This window comes from Eschrichtius robustus, chromosome 2 (assembly GCF_028021215.1).
Source record: "Eschrichtius robustus isolate mEscRob2 chromosome 2, mEscRob2.pri, whole genome shotgun sequence".
NCBI lineage: Eukaryota > Metazoa > Chordata > Mammalia > Artiodactyla > Eschrichtiidae > Eschrichtius > Eschrichtius robustus.
Window position 1 is genome coordinate 168,477,014 of NC_090825.1, and position 21,534 is coordinate 168,498,547.

Genomic DNA, 21,534 nt, shown 5'->3' on the forward strand with positions numbered 1-21,534 from the left:
ACCGTAAACAAGACGAGAAGACAACCCTCAGAATGGGAGAAAATATTTGCAAACGAAGCAACTGACAAAGGATTAATCTCCAAAATATACAATCAGCTCATGCAGCTCAATATCAAAGAAAACAAACAACCCAATCCAAAAATGGGCAGAAGACCTAAATAGACATTTGTCCGAAGAAGATATGCAGATTGCCAACAAACACATGAAAGGATGCTCAACATCACTAATCATTAGAGAAATGCTAATCAAAACTACAATGAGGTATCACCTCACACCTGTCAGAATGTCTTGATACACTTTTGGTTGTCACTACTGAGCAGGAGCTACTGGCATCCAGCTGGTAGACGCCAGGGATGCTGTTAAACACCTTACAGGGCATCCGTAGCAAAGGATGATCCAGAACCAAATATTGAGAAAACTTGCACTAGATGTTGGAGAGCTACAGGAAGTTGAGACCACAGCCCACATGATCCCAGTCTCACCCATTCAGCCTTTTCTTGGGGGCTCTTGTTTCCAAGTCATTGACTTTGACTCACCCCCTCTAGGATCTCAGGGTATCAGGAATGAGTGAGGCCACGGGGGCTACCTGGGGACCTATGGCAGGTGCTGACCCAGAAGTGAGGGAAAGAAACAAGTGACTCCAAGGGAGGGAGGCCAAGAAACTCTGGAAACCCGTGATGTTTGGGGAAAGCAACCTTCGGTCACCAAGGTGTCTGGTTCCCCCACTTTGTTTTGTTCTCAACTTGTCAGAGCTTGATCAAGGACATGAGCCCGCTTAAGAAGGCATTTACTACTTTATTCTTATTTTTTTATTCTGCTAAAATACATATAACATAAAATTTACCATTTTAACCATTTTATAGCATACAATTCAGTGGCATTAAATGCATTCACGATGTTGTACAAGCACCATCTATCTAGTTCCAGAATCTTCTCAGCACCCCCAAAGGAAACCCCATATCCATTAGAAGTCACTCCCATTTATCCCCTTCCCCTAGCCCCCAGCAACCATTGATATGCCTTAAACTCTTATATAAATATTCATAGCAGCACTATTCACTATAGTGAAAAAGTGGAAAAGAACCAAATGTCCATCAGTGGGTGAATAGATCAACAAAATGTGGTCTGTCGATACAATGGAATATTGCTCAGCCATAAAAAGGTATGAAGTTATGACAATGCTACAACATGGATGAACCTCAAAAACATTATGCTGAGTAAAAGAAGCCAGACCCCAAAGTCCACAGAGTATATGATTACATTTAGACGACTTGTCCAGAGCAGGCAAATCCATAGAGACAGAAAAAAGATTAGTGGTTAGCTGCCTTTTAACTTGACATAGCCTAATTAAAAAAAAAAAAAAAAAAAAAGATTTGGGGCTTCCCTGGTGGCGCAGTGGTTAAGAATCTGCTTGCCAATGCAGGGGACATGGGTTCGAGCCCTGGTCCAGGAAGATCCCACATGCCACGGATGCAACTAAGCCCGTGCGCCACAACTACTGAGCCTGCGCTCTAGAGCCTGCGAGCCACAACTACTGAAGCCCGTGTGCCTAGAGCCCGTGCTCTGCAACAAGAGAAGGCACACAATGAGAAGCCCGCGTGCGCAATGAAGAGGAGCTCCCACTCGCCGCAACTAGAGAAAGCCTGCGTGCAACAACGAAGACCCAATGCAGCCCAAAATAAATATAAATAAAATAAATAAATTTATTTTTAAAAAGGATTTAAAATTGTTATTCATAAAGAGACACTGAATTGTTATTTACTGAGCACAGATCATACACATTTGCTCATTGAGTGTATTGAGTTAATTATCATAGGTAGCACCTACTGTTTTCCAGATCAAGTCCAAGAATAACTCATTTAATTCTCACAACAACACTTTGAGTTAAGTAGGGGGAAATGGATGTACAAAGAAGTTAAAACACTTGCTCAGGTTTACACAGCAGGCAGAGCAGGGGTTCGAACACAGGTTGGCTGACTCCCTCATCCCTTTGTCAGATGGCTATGTTGCATTGCCTCAGAAGGTACAGATGCACCTCCTGGGATCTGGAAAACAACTAGAACATTATTTCTACACAGTCTCTTGCTTCTGATTCATTGCATGGATAACTCCAGAGGAAGAATCTGATCGCTTCATCTTAAGTTAGAGATGCACACTGGTCCAAAGTGTTGTAGCCATGGGTAGGTAGGCCTTGTGGTATCTGAAGCTATGGGAAGAACAAGGTTTAGCAGAACGGAGCAGGAGGGCATTGGCTGGAAGCTCTGGTGAAGGAACATTTATAGTTTTGGAGGTAACCAGAGGGAGAGAGGTGTATAGCCTTTGGAGAAAGTCAGCCATGTGTTCAAGTCTTAACTCTGCCATTTTGACAGCTCACCTTGAACAAGTTGCTTAGCATTTAGCACCCCAATATTCTCAGTGAGTGTTCTCAAGACACTCAAAATGGGGTGATCAAATCAGCACCTTCCCCACTGCACTGATGACAAGATTAAACCATAGGAGGCACAGAGTAGGAACTCAAACAATGCCACCTGTCATTTATCAGAAGCAGCCCTTTGGCAGCAGGGCCAGGAATGATGGAAGCTGATGACTTCCTTCCATCCAGTAGCTGACCTCTCCATGTCACACCTCACTGCAGGCACAGTCTCCATGCAGGGAGCCAACCTCTCAGCAGTGACTGAATTCATCCTCATCGGCTTCTCCACCTTCCCCCACCTTCAGCTGATGTTCTTCCTGCTGTACCTGCTGATGTACCTGTTCACGTTGCTGGGGAACCTCCTCATCATGGTCACCATCTGGAGCGAGCGCAGCCTCCACATGCCCATGTACCTCTTCCTGTGTGCCCTCTCCATCTCCGAGATCCTCTACACCTTTGCCATCATCCCGCGCATGCTGGCCGACCTGCTCTCCACCCACCACACCATCGCCCTCATGGCCTGTGCCAGCCAGATGTTCTTCTCCTTCACGTTTGGCTTCACCCACTCCTTCCTGCTCACCGTCATGGGCTATGACCGCTACGTGGCCATCTGCCACCCCCTGCGCTACAACGTGCTCATGAGTGCCCATGGCTGTGCCTGCCTGGTGGCCTGGTCCTGGGCTGGAGGCTCAGTCATGGGGCTAGTGGTGACATCAGCCATTTTCTACCTCACCTTTTGTGGACCCAATGTGATCCACCATTTCTTCTGCCACATGCCACCTCTAGCGACGTTAGCCTGTGGGGACAACGTCTCCACCATGGTCATGGGTGTGGGCCTGGTGTGTGTCACTGCCCTGCTGGGCTGCTGTCTCCTCATCCTCCTCTCTTATGCCTCCATCGTGGCCGCCATCTTGAGGATCCCCTCAGCCGAGGGCCGGCACAAGGCCTTCTCCACGTGTGCGTCCCACCTCACCGTGGTGGTCGTGCACTATGGCTTTGCCTCTGTCATCTACCTCAAGCCCAAGGGTCCCCAGTCTCTGGAAGGAGACACCCTGATGGGCACCACCTACACAGTCCTCACTCCCTTCCTCAGCCCCATCATCTTCAGCCTCAGGAACAAGGAGCTGAAGAATGCCATGAAAAAGACCTTCCTCAACAAATTCTTTCTCCATAGCTCCTGAAATGGCAGGTTTTGTAACAGGAGATGTGGCACGTAGAGGCACTTCAGTCTATCCTCTGTAAAATGGGAATAATCGTGCTGCACTGGTGATGATTACTGTTTGTGAATTTCCACTCGCCCCCACCCAGAAACTTCTCTATAAATGTTAGATGTCTGCTTTCTCTCCTTTCCCCCAGTCTGGTTGACCTCATTCCTCCTGCATTCACTGGAGTCACAATCTCCCCAATATTGACCTTGTGAGTCAACTTCCTCCTGTTTACTGTGCCTGAGAGCAGCACGAAAGAGGGGACGCCCATGTCCTGTGTTGGGGAACCTGCGTGCATAACTTATCTTCACTGTGTGAAGGAGGGATGCTTGCTCTACCTAAAACAATGATGACATAAACAGCGACAGTGATCTCGTGCCTGCTGTGTATCAAGAACTGCACTCTATGCTTTGGGGACCTCATCTCTCTCATGTATCATATTGAGGGAAGGAAAGCATTGTTGACTGTTGTTATTTTTCATTTCAAGTCTTCACATTTTTGGAGGTAGGGTGTCTTCTCCTATGAGTTGCTTTTTTTGGCTGAGTGAATGATAGGTCTAAGGATACAAATTATAGACAGAAGAGAGAGGGGATCTGAACTTCTCCTTCTAAGATAAACAATATGGAAAGAGATGGGGGAAGACATGGGAGAGGGAAGATGAAGTGGTGGCTGGTTTGAGGAATAGGGGAGGAACAGGTAGAAAAACCAGATTGCTAGCAGTTGATGGGGACCTAGGAGGGGATGATGGACCCAGTGGCTGGTGACGAAATACAGGGAAAGAGCAGGGACATAAATGGACATTTTATAAGGTTAATAAGGTTGCCATAAAGTAACTGATGTAAATCCCCTTTCTGGACGCCCTTGAAATCCTCAATAAAAATCCATTTCCCTTTCATGGGTTGTGGAGTCAGATAGATTGGGGGGATGCATCCACAGGCTGGTCCTGCTTCAAGGGAAGTGCTCAGGCAGAATCAGGTAGCTGCTTTGGGTTACGCTACATTTTCAAATGAGGCAATGGACACAGTGAGGTTTGGTACTTGCCCCAAATCAAGAAGCCAGGTAGGTTCATGGATGTAGAATGGGGTCGGCTGAGTGAGTCTTCTGTAGTAATGGGTCTCCAACTTGAGGGCACATCAGAATCAGGCTGCTGGGTCCCACCTCAGAGTGTCTAATTCAGTAGGTCTGTGTGGTTGGGCAGGGGAGACTCTAGAATCTTCATTTCTAACAAGCTCCCAGGTGATGCTGCAGCTGGTCTGAGGATAACACTTTGGGAACCACTGCTCTAAAGAATCCTTGGTTCAAATATGAAGCCACATATTTGAGTTGGAGGCAGAAGTAGCTTTTCTGTCTCACCCTTTCTCTCTCTCTCTCTCTCCCTCCTTCCTTCCTCCCTTTCTTCCTTTCTTTTTAATAGTTATGAAGATAACAGCTTCCCATTTGTTGAGCATTTATCATCAGCTATTACGGTCTTTAAAAAAATACCTGTATTGAAATGTACTTTACATACCATATAACATACCCGTATGAAGATATGTGTAATCATTACCACAGCGAATTTAGAACATTTTCCTCTCCTCCAAAAGAAAGCTGTACCTTTTAGCTATCACCTCTCTTTCTTCCTTTCCTTCCAGTCCTAAGCAACCACGAATCTACTGTCTCTATAGATTTGACTTATCTGGACATTTCATATACATGGAATCACACGATATTTATCATTTTGTGTCTGGCTTCTTTCATGTAGCATGTTTTCAAGGTTTATCCATGTCACAGCATGCATCACTAATTTCATTCCTTTTTTATAGCTGAATAAAGTTGCATTGTTTGGATATATGACATTTTTGTTTATCCATCCATCTGTTGATACATTTTTTGGTTGTTTCCACAATTTGGCCACCATGAGTGTTTCTGCTATAAACATTCATGTACACATTTTTGCGTGGACCTATGTTTTCATTTTGGGAGGTATATACCTTTCAGTGAAATGGATGGGTCATATGGTAACTCTATGTTTAGTTATTTGAGGAACTGCTAGACTCCTTTCTAAAGAGGTTGAACCATTTTTCATCCCCAGCAGCAGCGTATGAGGGTTCCAATTTCTCCACATCCTCACCAGCATTTGTTGTTATCTAACTTTCTGATTGTAGTCATTCTAGAGGTATCTAATTGTGGTTTTGATTAGCATTTCCCTGATGGATAAAGACAGGTAAGGTCTTAAATTCTTTACACACATCAGTTCTTTTACTCCACGAGGGAGGTCAGATTATTAGTTCCATTTTCAAGATGAGGAAATTGAGATGTAAAGAGATTAAGTCTGCTAGCTAAATTTTTCTCCTGAAGTGGAAAAAAGCTTCAGCTGGAGCTGGGGCTCAGAAGCATACACTTCTCAGGGGTTATGAGGAGGGGAGGCCAGCTGTTCCAGGAAGGGATGAAAACCTGGATTGGAAAGAAAAGACCGGTTTTAGCAGGCACCAAATGAAATAAGACCAGACCTTGAAAATATGCTGACCTCAGGGGGTTAGGAAGAAACACCCAATGTGAGAGGACTGGGGAGACATAACCTAACCTTGACAAAAACAGGCTATAGGCATTCTGTGTTTGGTTTTCCTTAGCGGTGGTATTAATATGGAAAAGAGTGTCATGTTTAAACATGAAGTTGCTTGAGCTAAAATAAACAAAAAGAACTGAATCCTTTTAAAGCCAAGTTCCTGGGTTATATTGAGAAGACTTAAGATAGTTAATTAGCAATATTTGGGGACATCCTTTGCTTCCCCTATACATGGTGAAGGAATACCAGATATAAGGACTGCCCCTCTTGAAGCTGTCACGTGCAAGGAATGTTTAAGTGGCCAGTACAAGACTTGAGGTGTAGCTCTTTGGCAAATCACAGATCTGGAGAAGTTTCGAATATACCGATTGTCCCGGGAAATATGTAAGAGTCAGACTATGTGAATATGAAGGAGCTGACAGCAAAGGTGACTTCTGAATTATATCCAAGAAGTGCCAGTGTGGTTCCCAGTGGTCATAATAGAAAAAAATCAACTTACTCTACTTTGATTGACCAATGACAACACTTTCTGAAATTTAAATAAACCATATTTTTACTCCTTTACTTTATTTACTGTTAGTTGTATTGTAAATTTAAAATGACCAAAGAAGTTGAACTTAGTGAATGTATGTTGTTTCTCTAAGTGGCATATTCTAGACCCAAGGGCTGGGTCAGTGCTAGAAGAATGAGGCAGGGTCGTGAAACTGCAGTGCTGCTTCCTGTCTTTATTTAAAATGTTGATATATTGTTCATCGTGAATTTTTTGCATTAATTTTGATTTTGTAAAATATTGCATAAAATATGATTTATCTTAATTACTGAATTTTGTGGTGACCCCCTAAATTTAGTTGTCAATGTGAGTGTCTCACTTGCCTGACCCTAGTCTTGATACTGCTAGACATCCCTATCTCCCCCAACCCCCGAAAATATTTTGCCTTTATTTTCCCTGCAACAGTTCATAAATTTGAAGCCATCATTCACTTATCTGGTGATGGAAAATAGAGATAAATGCCAAAACGTCAGTGTAAACACAACCAGCATCTTTGGTTGATGACCCTCCCATCACAGGAGTGAAGAGAGCCCTGCCCCTCTGCCCACTAGTGTTGGCTAGGACCACCCCGCCCCCCCAGGGCCTGTCCTCACCTCCCCTCTATTATTCAGTTTCCACTTTCTTCTGTTCTTCCACCGCCTGCATTCCTAGCTGTTTGCCATTCCTTACTAATGGTACCCGCTATGCCACATGCTTTGGTATCCTCAAGGTGGGGCCAGAGCCCAGAGAGGTGATTAAAGGGCCTGGAGCACAGAGAAAGGCTGCTGATGGAGAGATCTCCAGACTTTAGGGGTCCCCCCTCCTGGTGCTAATGGAGCCACCGTGGGCTTCCATGCTAACTGCTCAAGGCAAAGACCGTCCTGAGTGATGCAACCTGTTGCCTTCTCTTCTCTTGTTCTGCTCTTCCCCAGTGTTGACCCTGACAGCCGTGCTTGTGGATGAAAGTCCAGTCCCCTCCTCAAGGATGTTTTTCTTCTCCTCCACCCTCAACCCCCACAAGCTGTCTCTGCCCGGCAGCCAGAAGGATCTTTCTAAAGGGAAAACTTGAAAAATCACCTGTCTGTTTATACCCTTGGGACACAGTACAAATTCTCCTGTGGTCAGGTCCATGCTTCATCTTCAACATTACACCCCAGCCTTCCCCAGGTCTTCAGCCTCTCTAACGTCCTGGTTATTCCTGCAATAAACCAAGCACACTCAGACCTTACAGGCTTTGCCCATGCTGCTGCTTCTACCTGGAATACCCTTCCGCTGGCATAACCTACACATCCATAGGTGTGACTTTAAATGTCACCTCCTCAGGAAAGCCTTCCCTGATTTCCCCAGACTGAGTCACCACTCCTATTATAAGCATTCATAGCAACTTCTTTCTTTCCTCATAGCTTTTATCACAATGTATCATATATATTAATTAGTGTGATTATTTGTTTAATAGCCACATCTTCCTCTCTCAGCTGCAAGCACTGAGATCAGTGTCACATCTAATCAGTTCCATGTTGAATCCCCAGTGGCATCTGAAAACATGCCTGGCACACAGTAGATAATCAATAAATGTTTGTTAAGTAAGTAAGCAGGGTTTATCATCCTTGGAACTGTTGACACTTGGCTCTGTTGGCACTGTTGAGGTTGGCTCATTCTTTGCAGTGGGGTCTGTTCTGTGCATTGCAGGATGTTGAGCAGCAACCATTACCTTTACCCACTAGATATTGTAACACATCTCCTCCTCTTTCAGTTGTAATAATCAAAAATGTCTACAGAAACTTCCAAGTGTCCTCTGGAGGCTCTGAGAGCCACTTGAGGACAGAAATGAGGGAAGACTTGGCTGATGCATCCCAAGCTGCAGAGTCACACCCCTTTTTGTGGCCCTTAGCACCTGGTCCATATCTTGGTGAGAGCCCTGACATTTGTCTGTGTGTCTTTCCACCAAGCACTATGTAAACTCTTCAAAGAGAGAGGCTAGCAACAGACCCATCTCTGTACTCCCAAAACTAGCACAGGATTTAACACACAGAAGACAATTAATTATTAAATAAATCTTAAAAATCTGGCATTTATTAAGTGCTTATTGGTTGCCAGTCACTGTCAATTGCCCTACATCGATATTATTTAATTCTCAGAACTATCCTAAGAGGTGGCTACCTTCTCATTAAACCTATTTTAATGATGGGAAACTGAGGCTGAGAGATTACATGTGATTTAACCAAAGCCACTTTGCTTCATCACTTACCCACTGCACAGCCCTATTTACAATTCTGAGCAACTCTTTCTTTTCTCTTTAGAGTGCAAGGTATCACCTGTCTCCCTGGCCATCAGCTGTTGCCATAGAGATGAGTTGTGGGGACCACGCTTAGAGACTAGTAGCCATAGAAATGAGGCTGTTTGTGTAGAAGGGGATCCTGGGAGAAAGGGGGAGGTCAGGAAGCTCAGTTGGTGTAGAACTTCTGCCAACAGCACCCCCTTCTAGACAAAAATGCTCTCCATTGAGGTCCCACTCCTTTGGCCACATTGATAACCCAGGTGATAGTCAAAGTTGGTGGACAACTGAACAGTTCCTCAACCAACGCCTCTGTTTCCAAGCTCATTAAGCAAAACTTGAAATTATAATATCATCCTTGCTACTGTTTATTGAGCATATCCATGTGCCAGGCACCATGTTAAGCCCTTCACAAACATTGTCTTACTTCAGTCTCGTAACTGCCTTAGAAGGTAGGTGCTTTTTTATCATTACAGGGTGCACTCAGAGAAGGGAATTGACCTGCCTATGGACACACAGCGACACATGAGAGCAAATTTCCCCATGCCCACTCCAACAGTGTTAGTAAGTTTGAAAATTTTTTGTCCATCCGATTGGATGGGAAAAATAGCACCTAACTGTTACCTTCATTCTCCTAAATTAATTTCGTTAACAAATTTTTGAAAGCCTACCATACGCTGTGTAGGAATACAGCAGTGGACAAAATGAACCAAGAGTCCTTGACCTCCTCAAAGCAACATTCCAGTTGGCAGAGACAGACTTCATTAAGCAGATACATGTCAGGAGGTAATAAGCATGTGGGAGACAAGTAAAGCAGATCAGGGAGGTAGGACATGGCCAGGGGTGTTTCTATTTCGTGTAGTATGGTTAAAGAAGGGATCTATGATATTTGAGCAGAAAAGACTCCAAGGAATTGAAATCTGAGTTTCTGTTTTCTTAGATAAGAAAGACTGTGGGAGAATGATATGTGTGTGTGTGTGTGTGTGTGTGAAGGAGAGGGTGGTGGGGAGAGAGAGAGAGAGGGAGAAGGGGATGGGAAGAGAGGGGAAAAGAGGGAGGGAGAGAGAGAGAGAGGGAGTGGAAGAGGAAAAGAGAGAAAAGGAGAGGAAAAGAACAGAGGAAGGGAGGGAGGGATGGACAAAGTGAGGGAGGGAGAGAGAAAAAGTAAGTATGATAATGTCAACAAGAACATCCAAGGTTTGGATACATTAAGTTTGAGATGCCTCCTAGACATCCACTTGGAGATATTGAATAGGCAGTTGGATAGGAATAAATATAAGAATCTGGGGATCACCTGTGTGCATAAGGTACATAAACACATGATACTAGGTGGGATCCCCAGGGAGAGAGGATGCTGATGAAGTCCAAGGACTGAATGGTTTTAATGGCTGACTTGTGTTCCATTTATGAATGAACCAGTATTTGTTTAATCGTCCATTATTAATGGATATATCTAAGTTTTATAATCTTAAATGTCACAGCTCTGAACATTCCATTATTTACTCAGATGTGGAATATATAAGATGTCTATCTAATTAGGTTTCAATCTAATTAGATATCCATCTAATTAAGGAGGCAAGATTTAAACTCAGATTATACTGACCTCAACACAGCTTTTCACACACTGTTTCCCACTGCTTTGGAGGGCAGTGAGGTTTCTCATAGTAAACATTACAAGCCGACATTCTGGTTTGTATAGTATTCTGTGGATTACACTGGTCCACCCAGGAAATATCAGTTAATCAGTTATATCTTCCAAGTACTATGCTGGTGCTGGGTGTGACGGTGGGCAAATGGACAGATTTCCTGACCTCAGGAAGCTGATAGTCTAATGAATCATAATAAGTTAGCATAAGACATTGAGTGCCCGATTCATTGTGGATACCCAATCACATTCCAGGTTTTCTTTCCATTTGGTTATTAGTAGGTTCAGAGGCCAAGTTGACTTTAATGAAGAAAATGAAAGAACCTAGCTTATATTCTTGTCTAGACTTTCTTTGTTGCCAGGGGAAGGGATCATCTCAGGATCAATGTGAAAGAGTAACTCAGGAATTCTTACAAGTCCAAAACTTTAAAATCTGGAATCTATAGAAATATTCCATCAATGTCCCAAGGTTGCACACTCCAGTTTATGGTGGGCTCCAATTGCCCACCTGTGGTTTAAGAGGGTCGTAGGGGGCTTTCCTGGCGGCGCAGTGGTTGAGAATCTGCCTGCCAATGCAGGGGACACGGGTTCGAGCCCTGGTCTGGGAAGATCCCACATGCTGTGGAGCAGCTAGGCCCGTGAGCCACAACTACTGAGCGTGCACGTCTGGAGCCTGTGCTCCGCAACAAGAGAGGCCGCGATAGTGAGATGCCTACGCACCGCGATGAAGAGTGGCCCCCGCTTGCCGCAACTAGAGAAAGCCCTCACGCGAAACGAAGACTCAACACAGCCAAAAATAAATTAATTAATTAATTTTTTAAAAAAAAGGCTCTTAGGATACTGGCGTGATTGATTCGAAGATGGGCTAGTCCTCCTTGGATGGGGGACTCACAAAACCCATTATAGGAGAATGCTGTGTGAAACAGTGGGTGGAAAGGCCTGGGAATCAGAAAAGACCCACAAGGGAAACCTGGCCCTTCTAACTTGTGTCATCTTGGATGAATCATGCAACAATTTTGAGTCTCAGTTTCCCCTCTGTCAAGTGGAGTAGATGTGAGTTTATCTGCCCTGATATCCAGTTGTGAGGCTGTAACGAGATAGTGTATTTGAGGGGTAACATGAAACATGGAGTACATTGTGCAGAGGAGGATGATCTAGGATCCTCAGTTTTGACTGGAATTTTTTCCACATCTTCCCGCTGCATAGTAACATGAGATGTTTTTACTGTTCAAGTTATAGAGAAAGGCTGAATTCAACTTTAGGGAAATGATGTATAGTTTACTATTCAACTTACATGTTTTTTTTAACTTTGGCTAATTGACTATTACTTATGCATGATAAGTACATTTATTGTTGTACAAAACTGTATCACCATAAACTAGTGTCCATTAAGTATTATAAATTGCTATTTTTAGTGCATAAATTCATATTCTGAAAAGTTATAAATTTGTCAAGAGACTTTTAATTGAGATATAATTGACATATAACAGTGTATAAGTTTAGGGTGTACAATGTGCTGAAGGGATACATTTATATATTGCAATATGATTACCACTGCAGTATTAGCTAACACCTCTATCATGTCACATAATTATCATATCTTTTTGGGGGGTGGGAAAGATTAAGATCTAGTCTCTTGGCAACTTTGAAATTTATAATACAGTATTACTATCTATACTCACAATGCTGTGTTTTTGAGCCCCCAGATCTTGTTTGTCTTCTGGTTGATCTACTGGTTGCAAATTTGTGCCCTTAAACAGCATCTCCCCAATTCCCCCACCCCTCAGCCCCTGACAACCATCATTCTACTCTCTGTTTTTACAAGTTTACCTTTTTAAGATTCCATTTATAAGAGATATCATATGGTATCTGCCATTCTCTTGAATACATGGATTTTCAACAAATTATAAGTAATATTGAGCATGGTCAACCTTAAATCCCCCCTCACACCCATGGGGGATCATTAAACCAGTGTGACCATTGGATACACCTTCATTCTGGGCTCTGCACTCATTATTGCCGTTCAACAAACAGTTACCCACTGGCCTATGTGCCAAGTCACTTTCTAACACAGCAGGTGATTTCTCACCATGGGACTTCTTTCCTTGACCTAACTATAGAGACTTCTCTATCTCTCTGCAGCTGCTCAAGATTCACACTTGAAACGTGGAGGTATCTTCAACATTTTCTGAGTCTGCTTATTACAGATATGCACAATGCTGAAATTTAGGGTGTTTTGCTGTCCTCTGCTGTAATCTGGCTTAGTCTTCTGTAGCCTCACAAAAGTTGGGTTGTAACTACCTGTTGCTGCCTAGAGGAGGGTGGAGGCCTGAACTATTGCATTTCTCTTTGCCGTATGGGTTGATGGTGATGGGAGTAATTAGACCACCCTGGTTCCTGGCAGGAGAAGAACAGATTCCTGGTTTAAGGCTATCTGACAAAATGTCCTGCAACAGATAATCAATGAATCTGACTCTCTATGTGTTATCAACTCATACATCTTTCCACCCTGAATACATTCACGAGGCTGTTTAACCACTTTGCAAACATTTGGACGTTGCCTACAGGGTCCTTGTAAACCATAAAGCATCAGACAAATATAGGTTATTACATGCTTACAGGGTGTCATCTCTAAAGGTAGCATGTGGTAACCCAATTTAGCTATTTCCAAGGAATTCCTCCCAGATAATCACATTTTTTCTGGGTAGAGTTTGCTAAGGAAGGTCTTTTTCATGGCATTCTTCAGCTCCTTGTTCCTGAGGCTGAAGATGATGGGGCTGAGGAAGGGAGTGAGGACTGTGTAGGTGGTGCCCATCAGGGTGTCTCCTTCCAGAGACTGGGGACCCTTGGGCTTGAGGTAGATGACAGAGGCAAAGCCATAGTGCACGACCACCACGGTGAGGTGGGACGCACACGTGGAGAAGGCCTTGTGCCGGCCCTCGGCTGAGGGGATCCTCAAGATGGCAGCCACGATGAAGGCATAAGACAGAAGGATGAGGAGACAGCAACCCAGCAGGGCAGTGATACACATCAGGCCCACGCCCATGGCCACTACTTGTACATCAGTACCACAGGCCAACTTCAATAGTGGGGGCACATGACAAGCAAAATGGCCGACCTCACTGGGTCCACAAAAGGTGAGTTGGAAAATGGCAGATGTCACCAGTAACCCAATGACTGAGCCTCCAGCCCAGGACCAGGCCACCAGGCAGGCACAGTCACGGGGGCTCATGAGCACGTTGTAGCGCAGGGGGTGGCAGATGGCCACGTAGCGGTCGTAGCCCATGACGGTGAGCAGGAAGGAGTGGGTGAAGCCAAACGTGAAGGAGAAGAACATCTGGCTGGCACAGGCCATGAGGGCGATGGTGTGGTGGGTGGAGAGCAGGTCGGCCAGCATGCGCGGGATGATGGCAAAGGTGTAGAGGATCTCGGAGATGGAGAGGGCACACAGGAAGAGGTACATGGGCGTGTGGAGGCTGCGCTCGCTCCAGATGGTGACCATGATGAAGAGGTTCCCCAGCAGCGTGAACAGGTACATCAGCAGGAAGAGCAGGAAGAACATCAGCTGAAGGTGGGGGAAGGTGGAGAAGCCGATGAGGATGAATTCAGTCACTGCTGAGAGGTTGGCTCCCTGCATGGAGACTGTGCCTGAAGTGAGGTGTGACATGGAGAGGTCATCTACTGGATGGAGAAAGGTCATCAGCTTCCACCATTCCTGGCCCTGCCCAAGGGGCTGCTCCTGAAAAATGACAGGTAGATTTGGTTGAGTTCCTACTCTGTGCCTCCTATGGTTTAATCTTCTCATCAATGTAGTGGGGGAGGTGCTGGTTTGATCACCTCATTTTGAGTATCTTGAGAACACTCACTGAGAATATTGGGGTGCTAAATGCTAAGCAACTTGTTCAAGGTGAGCTGTCAAAATGGCAGAGTTAAGACTTGAACACATGGCTGACTTTCTCCAAAGGCTATACACATCACTCCCTCTGGTTACCTCCAAAACTATAAATGTTCCTTCACCAGAGCTTCCAGCCATTGCCCTCCTGCTCCATTCTGCTAAATCTTGTTCTTCCCATAGCTTCAGATACCACAAGACCTACCTACCCATGGCTACAACACTTTGGACCAGTGTACATCTCTAACTTAAGACGAACCGATCAGATTCTTCCTCTGGAGTTATCCATGCAATGAATCAGAAGCAAGAGACTGTGTAGAAATAATGTTCTAGTTGTTTTCCAAATCCCAGGAGGTGCATCTGTACCTTCTGAGGCAATGCAACATAGCCATCAAAGAAAGAGATGAGGGAGTCAAAGAGTTCGAATCCCTGCTCTACCCACTGTGTAAACTTGAGCAAGTTTCTTTACCTCTCTGTTCCTCCATTTCTCTCTACCTGCTTCAAATAATTGTTCAGAGAACTAATGAGTTATTCCTGGATTGTGACCTGGAAAACAGTAGGTGCTACATATGATAATTAAATCAATACACTCAGTGAGCAAATGTACATGGTCCATGCTCAGTAAATAACTTCAATTTAATGAGATTTCAATGTCTTTTTATAAATAACAATTTCTGAGTGATTTTTTTTTTATTAGGTACTGCCAAGTAAAAGGCAGTGAACCACTAATCTGCTTTCTATCTCTATGATTTTGCCTGTGCTGGACATTTCATATAAACAGAATCATTCACTATGTGACCTTTGCGGTCTGGCGTTTTTCATTTAGCTTGATATTTTTGAGGTTCACCCATTTGTAGCATCGTCAGAACTTCATTTCTTTTTATGGGCAAACAATATTACTTTATGGATACCACATTTTGTTTATTCATTCACTCCATTGATGTGCATGTAGGTTGTTTCCATTTTTTCGCTCTTGTGAATAGTATTGCTATGGACATTCATGTAGGAGTTTAAAGCATATCAGTTGTTTCCAGGGGCTGGAGGAAGGGGAGAAAGGGGAGTGACTGTTAGTGGTATAGGGTATCCTTTGGGGGTGCTGAGAAGGTTCTGGAAATACATAGATGGTGTTCATACAACATCATGAATGTACTTAATGCCACTGAATTGTATGCTATAATATGTCTAGGATGGTAAATTGTAAGTTACATGTATTTTACTACAATTAAATAATAGGAAAATAGGAAATACCATCTTAAGTGGGCTCAGGTCCTAGATCAAACCCTGACAGGTTAATAATGATACATGAAGGGGGACCAGAAACTTTGGTGACTGGAGGTTGCATTCCCCAAACATCACTGGTTTCCAGAGTTTCTTGGCCTCCCTCCTTTGGAGTAACTTGCATCATTCCCTCACTTCTGAGTCAGCACCTGCCTGTAGGTCCCCAGGATGGTAGCCCCAGTGGCCCCAGTCAGCCCTGATACTCTGAGATCCTAGAGGGGCAAATCAAAGTGGATGACTTGGAAACAAGTGCCTCCAAGAAGAGCCTGAATAGGTGAAACAGAGGTCATGTGGGCTGTGCTCACAGGCTTCTGGGCTTTCAAATGTCTAGTGCAAGGTTTCTCGATATTTGGGGCCAGATCATTCTTTGCTATGCGGGGAAGGTATCCTGTACACTGTATGGTGTTTAACATCATCTCCGGCCTCTACCAGCTGGATGCCAGTAGCCTCTGCTCAGTAATAACAACCAAAATTGTCTCTAGACATTGCCGATTTCCCTGTGGGGGGCAAAGTCACCCCCAGTTGAGAACCAATGATCTAGAGAGTACAGTTGTAATTCCTTAGCTGCTCCTTCTACCCAGATCTTGGTTCCTCCCCTTTTCCAACTGGCAAACACCTGTTCATCTTTAATACTCAGTTTAAATGTCACCTTCTTTGTGCAGCCTTCCTGGACATCTCTTCCCAACAGAGATTTAATCACTCATTCCTGTGTGCTTCCGAAACAACAACTCTTGAGCAAGTCTAAAAGTACTTGCTTTTAACTTTTTCAGGGCCGTCATTATAATGTGTCGTCTTGGATATGCAACTGTCTCTGGCACTGGATTTTGAGTTCTTGATGAGAATTGCTCCTCTTTATTGGACGTTGGCCCTTCTGCTCATGTGTTTCTTATTAAATTCGTACCCCAATATTATAAGGCACCTGCTATGATCCCTGTTTTACAGAAATGGCAGATGCATCCCACAGAGGACACATCACATGCCCAAGGGACCATGGCTCCTGAGCGGGGGAGCCAGGATCTGAACCTACATCTGAATGACCCCAAATCCTACCTTTCCCTAACCTCTCTGTTATACTCACCATTTACTGTTGGCTGTTTATGAATGTCAGAGGCCACTCACAGGACCAGGGAAATGTCAGCTTCACCATATCAGACCATTCACACATTCCCTCCCCATATTAATTAGATCACAAAAAAAAATCACATCCATAAAAAAGAAAGAGATGGGAACTATGGGAAGACAAATGCTCACCATGTCCTGGGGACGTGGCCCAGGGCTGCATATACACCTTCTGGGATGATGGAGATGCAGAATGCAGCTAAGATTGGTGCCTCTTCATTCTGGGTAAAGGCAAAACTATGGAGACAGTAAAAAGATTGGTGGGTGTCAGGGACTCAGCGGGAGAGAGGGAGAGATGAAAAGGTGGAACTCAGGGGATTTTTTAAGGTGGTGAAACAATTCTGTATGATAGGTACTGTAATGGTGGATACAGGACATTGTGCATTTGTCAAAACTCATAGGATATACAGCAGTAAGAGTTAACCCTAATGAAACTGTGGGCTTTAGTCAATAACAACGTGTCAATATTGGTTCAGCAACTGTAACACAGTGTCACTAATGCAGGGTGTTAATAAGAAGCTGTGTGCAGGGAGAGAGAGAGTATATGGAAATCCTTTGCACTATCTGCTCAATTTTCTGTAAATCTAAAACTGCTCTAAGAAGTAAAGTCTCCTAATTTTTTAAAATTAATTTTTATTGGAATATAGTTGATTTACAATGTTGTGTTAGTTTCTGCTGTACAGCAAAGTAAATCAGTTTTACATATACATATACCCACTCTTTGTAGATTCTTTTCCCATATAGGTCATTGCAGACTATTGAGAATAGTTCCCTGTGCTATACAGTAGGTTCTTATTAGTTATCTATTTTATATATAGTTCTGTGTATAGCGACATGGATAGACCTAGACATTGTCATACTAAGTAAAGTCAGACAGAGAAAGAAAAATATCATATGATACCACTTATAGGTGGAATCTTAAAAAAATGGTACAAATGAACTAATTTACAAAAGAGAAATAGAGTCACAGATGTTGAAAACAAACTTATGGTTACCAAGGAGGAAAGGGAGATAGGGACAAATTGGGAGATTGGGATTGACATATACACAGTAGTATATATGATTTTTTGAAGTAAAAAACCATGATGAGTGTGCCGTAGAACCATGATGGGTGTGGGTCCCGGATGGCAGAGAAGTGGACTAAATTCTTCTGGCATTGATCCACCAGGAGAACACCTAGCGGGTTCCTCTGCAAGTAAACTGAACAGCCCCAGAGAGAGTGTGATCTGGCTATCTTGCACTTAGAGGAACCCACGGTGGGGCCAGCTACCCACCCAGGAAATCAGGGGCCAAATTTGTCCATGGACAGTCCTGTCCACAAATACCCCTGGGGCAGGGTTTTCCAACTTCATCATTAGGGACTTCAGGGACTGATAATTTTTTGTGGCTGGGAGCTGTCCTGTGCATTCTAAGATGCTCAGCACCATCTCTGTCGCCCGCTAGATGCCAGTATCATTTCCCAATTGTGATCATCAAAAGTAGCCTCACGCATTGTCAAATGTGCCCTGGGAGCAGAACTGCCCCTGGTTGAGAACCACAGGCTAGGTCTGTGTCGTCTCCATCTTGCCTTACAGGTCTTCCCCCATCCTGGCTCTCTCTTCTCACTGAAGCTGTTTAGGTTCCCCTCTCCGCATCCTCCCTCCCATCTCAGCCACCTCCTGCCTCCCTTTTTTCTCCCTATTTTCATCCTTGACTCCTTACCATCATCACACCTGTCCAGCCTGGTGCTTCCCTGACACTTTACACCCTCGGGGTGGGGGTGACTGGAGCCTCTCAATCCTGAATCCTCTTGACTATCTCTTTTCTCTGCTTCCCCACAATCCTTTTACCATTGGATTTTGGCCAGGACAGAGAAGGGAGAGAGGTTAAAAGCCAGACAGGTGCTCTGGGTAACTTAGAGCGGTAGCTCTTTTCTCTCTGCATCTTGGTTTTCTCACCTATCCTGCAAAGCAATCGTCATATTACCTTGATGCTAGAAAGCGGAGCCCTGCCTACTGTCCCAACCCATAGACTCATATTACACACGGAGTTTTATAAACAGGGTGGCTTCTACTTGTCTGTGACAGATTCTGGTTCCCAAGGTCTCTCCTGGTCAAGTGGTAGAGAGGGAAGATGACTCACCTGGGGTTCCAGACTCTGCACCTGCTTCTGCCTTAATCCAGCTGGAGGTCCTGGTTTGGCGTTTCCTTGCAGGTAAGGGCTGTAAGGGTGAGGGTTGCAAGGCATGCCACCCTGAGCATGCCAGCTGTGTGGGGAGTTTACCTGAGCCTGACTGCCATTATTTATGCTGCCTCTGCCCCCTGCCTGCTGCCTTCTGTCACTGTGATGCCCTGGCCTCTGTCTCTGCCACTGTTACAGGGATGTTGGCACCCTTGGGGACCCTGCAATGCATTGGGCAACCTCAGGGAAACTGTCATCACTTTCCCTCTCTCCTCCCTGCCTGCCAGGGGTAAGTAAATTACCTGAGTTTCTCAGGGGTTCAAGCAGAGCCTAATTCTTCACAAACTTGGGGTTTAGAGCCTTGGCTCCTGACATTGGCAGGAGAGCAGCCCTGCCATTGACCACTGATGCTGAGGAGGCTGCCCGACGTGCCTCTTCACCCTCTTTCTTGCCCATTCAGAGCATTTGCTCAATTAAGTGTCTTTAAAAGATTCTTTTAAATCAGCACACAAATATGTGTTTCTTCTTATTAAATAATTGAAACGCTGCACACCAGGCTAAAAGTCATGCAGTGGCCAGCCATGCAATCACAATGATAAATTTGATGGGCATCCTTATAGACCTTTGTATGCATGTGGCAGGTGAACAAACACAAACTCATAAAATACAAGTACTATTGAGGGGTTTTGTTGTGGTTTTTTTGGTTTTGTTTTTATTTTTAAGGTGAAATTTATATAACTTAAAATTAACCACTTTAAAGTGAACAATTCTGTTGCATTTAGCATATTCAGAATGTTATTCAACCACCATCTCTATCTAGTTCTAGAACATTTTCATCACCTCAAGAAATGGGAGATCCCATTCCATTAGCAGTCCTCCTCCCCCCGGCCCCTGGCAACCACTAATCTGCTTTCTTACCCTGTGGATTTGCCTGATCTGGACATCTCATACAAATGGAATAATACAATATGTAGTCTTTGGGGTCTGGCTTTTTCACTCAGCGTAATACTTTGAAGATTCATCCATCATGTAGCATGCATTAGTGCTTCATTCCTTTTTATAGCTGAGTAATATTCCATTGTATGGACCACATTTTGTTTATTCATTCACCTATTAATGGGTATTTGGGTAGTTTCCACCTTTGGGGTGCATGAATAGTGCTGCTATGGATATTTGTGTACAAAGATTTGATTGAATTATTTTCATTTCTTTGGGATATACTCTTAGGAGTAAAAGTGCTGAGTCATAGAGTAATTCTATATTTAATTTTTTGATGAAACGCCAAACTATTTTTTATACTATGTGTTATAATATAGATCTGATTGTTCTGTAGGTGCCTTTCCGTAACTTGGCATTTTTGCTCATCATTTTGGAGTGATATTCATGTTAGTTTATTATAGACCAATGTTTCTCAGCCTTGGCAGTGTTGACATTTGGGGCTGGATCATTCTTCGTGGTGGGGGTTATCTGAGCATTGCTGGACGTTTAACAGCATCCTTGGTCTCTACCCACTAGATGCCAGTAGCCTCCCCACCCCAGCCATGACAGAAAGTCACCCCTAGGTGAGAACCACTGCTATAGAAACATCTCATTTTTATAAAATCAATTTAATAAATCAATTTCCTAAGTATATGCAGTACACATTTAACTGTTAGGCATCCCATTTTTCTCCATTATTAGGAATAATGCAATACATACTCTTGTATGTCTTTTACTACACGCAGGCACTATCTGATTAAATACAAATTGAATAGAGAGGTGATCAGGTCGTTAAAAATATGAATCTTAAATTTAAGAAGAATTGCCAAATTAAACTCCCAAGTGGCTGTGCTAATTTATACTCTCAGCGCTTGTGTGTTAGAGGATCTGTTTCCCCACACCCTCACCAACGCTTGACAGTGTGAAACTTAATTTTGCCAATATGGTTGCCAAGCGGGCTCCCATTGTCACTTTAATTTGCATTTCCCTAATTACTAGTGGGGTTCAAAAATCGCTATTGTTTCTTATCCATATAGATTTCCTTTCTGTGGTATGCTTATTCAAAGCCTTTCCTTTTTTTCTTTTTTGTTTTGTTCTTACTGATTTGCAGGCATATAATTAGAGATTCTAAATAGTAATTTTGCCTACCAATCTTTTTCCTTTGCCTTCTGTTTCTTGTTCCTGTCAGAAATATTCTACTCGGTTACTGCTAATGCTTTTATACGATAAGTTAGGGGTGAAAAACTGCAGCATGTGGGTCCACTGACTATTTTATAAAGTTTTATTGGAACCTCAATCATGACAATTCGTTGATATATTGTCTATGGCTGTTTTCATGGTACAACAGCAGAGTTGAACAGTTGGACAGAGATAGTATGACTTGCAAAGTTGAAAATATCTACCATCTGATCTTTACACAAAAGTTTGTTAACCTCTCAAACTTTAATCTACCAAAAAATTGTGCAAATATTTCAGGTTTGTTTTCAACATTATT

At 43.7% G+C, this 21,534-nt stretch overlaps 2 protein-coding genes across 2 annotated transcripts; one reads left to right on the plus strand and one right to left on the minus strand.

The window, feature by feature from the left end:
* Positions 1 to 2,646: 2,646 nt before the first annotated feature.
* On the plus strand, positions 2,647 to 3,594 carry LOC137758773 (olfactory receptor 10H1-like). Its single transcript, XM_068534775.1, has one exon. The coding sequence runs from the start codon at positions 2,647 to 2,649 to the stop codon at positions 3,592 to 3,594; it is 948 nt and encodes a 315-aa protein (XP_068390876.1).
* Positions 3,595 to 13,301: 9,707 nt separating this feature from the next.
* LOC137758774 (olfactory receptor 10H1) lies at positions 13,302 to 14,249 on the minus strand. Its single transcript, XM_068534776.1, has one exon. The coding sequence runs from the start codon at positions 14,247 to 14,249 to the stop codon at positions 13,302 to 13,304; it is 948 nt and encodes a 315-aa protein (XP_068390877.1).
* Positions 14,250 to 21,534: the final 7,285 nt, after the last annotated feature.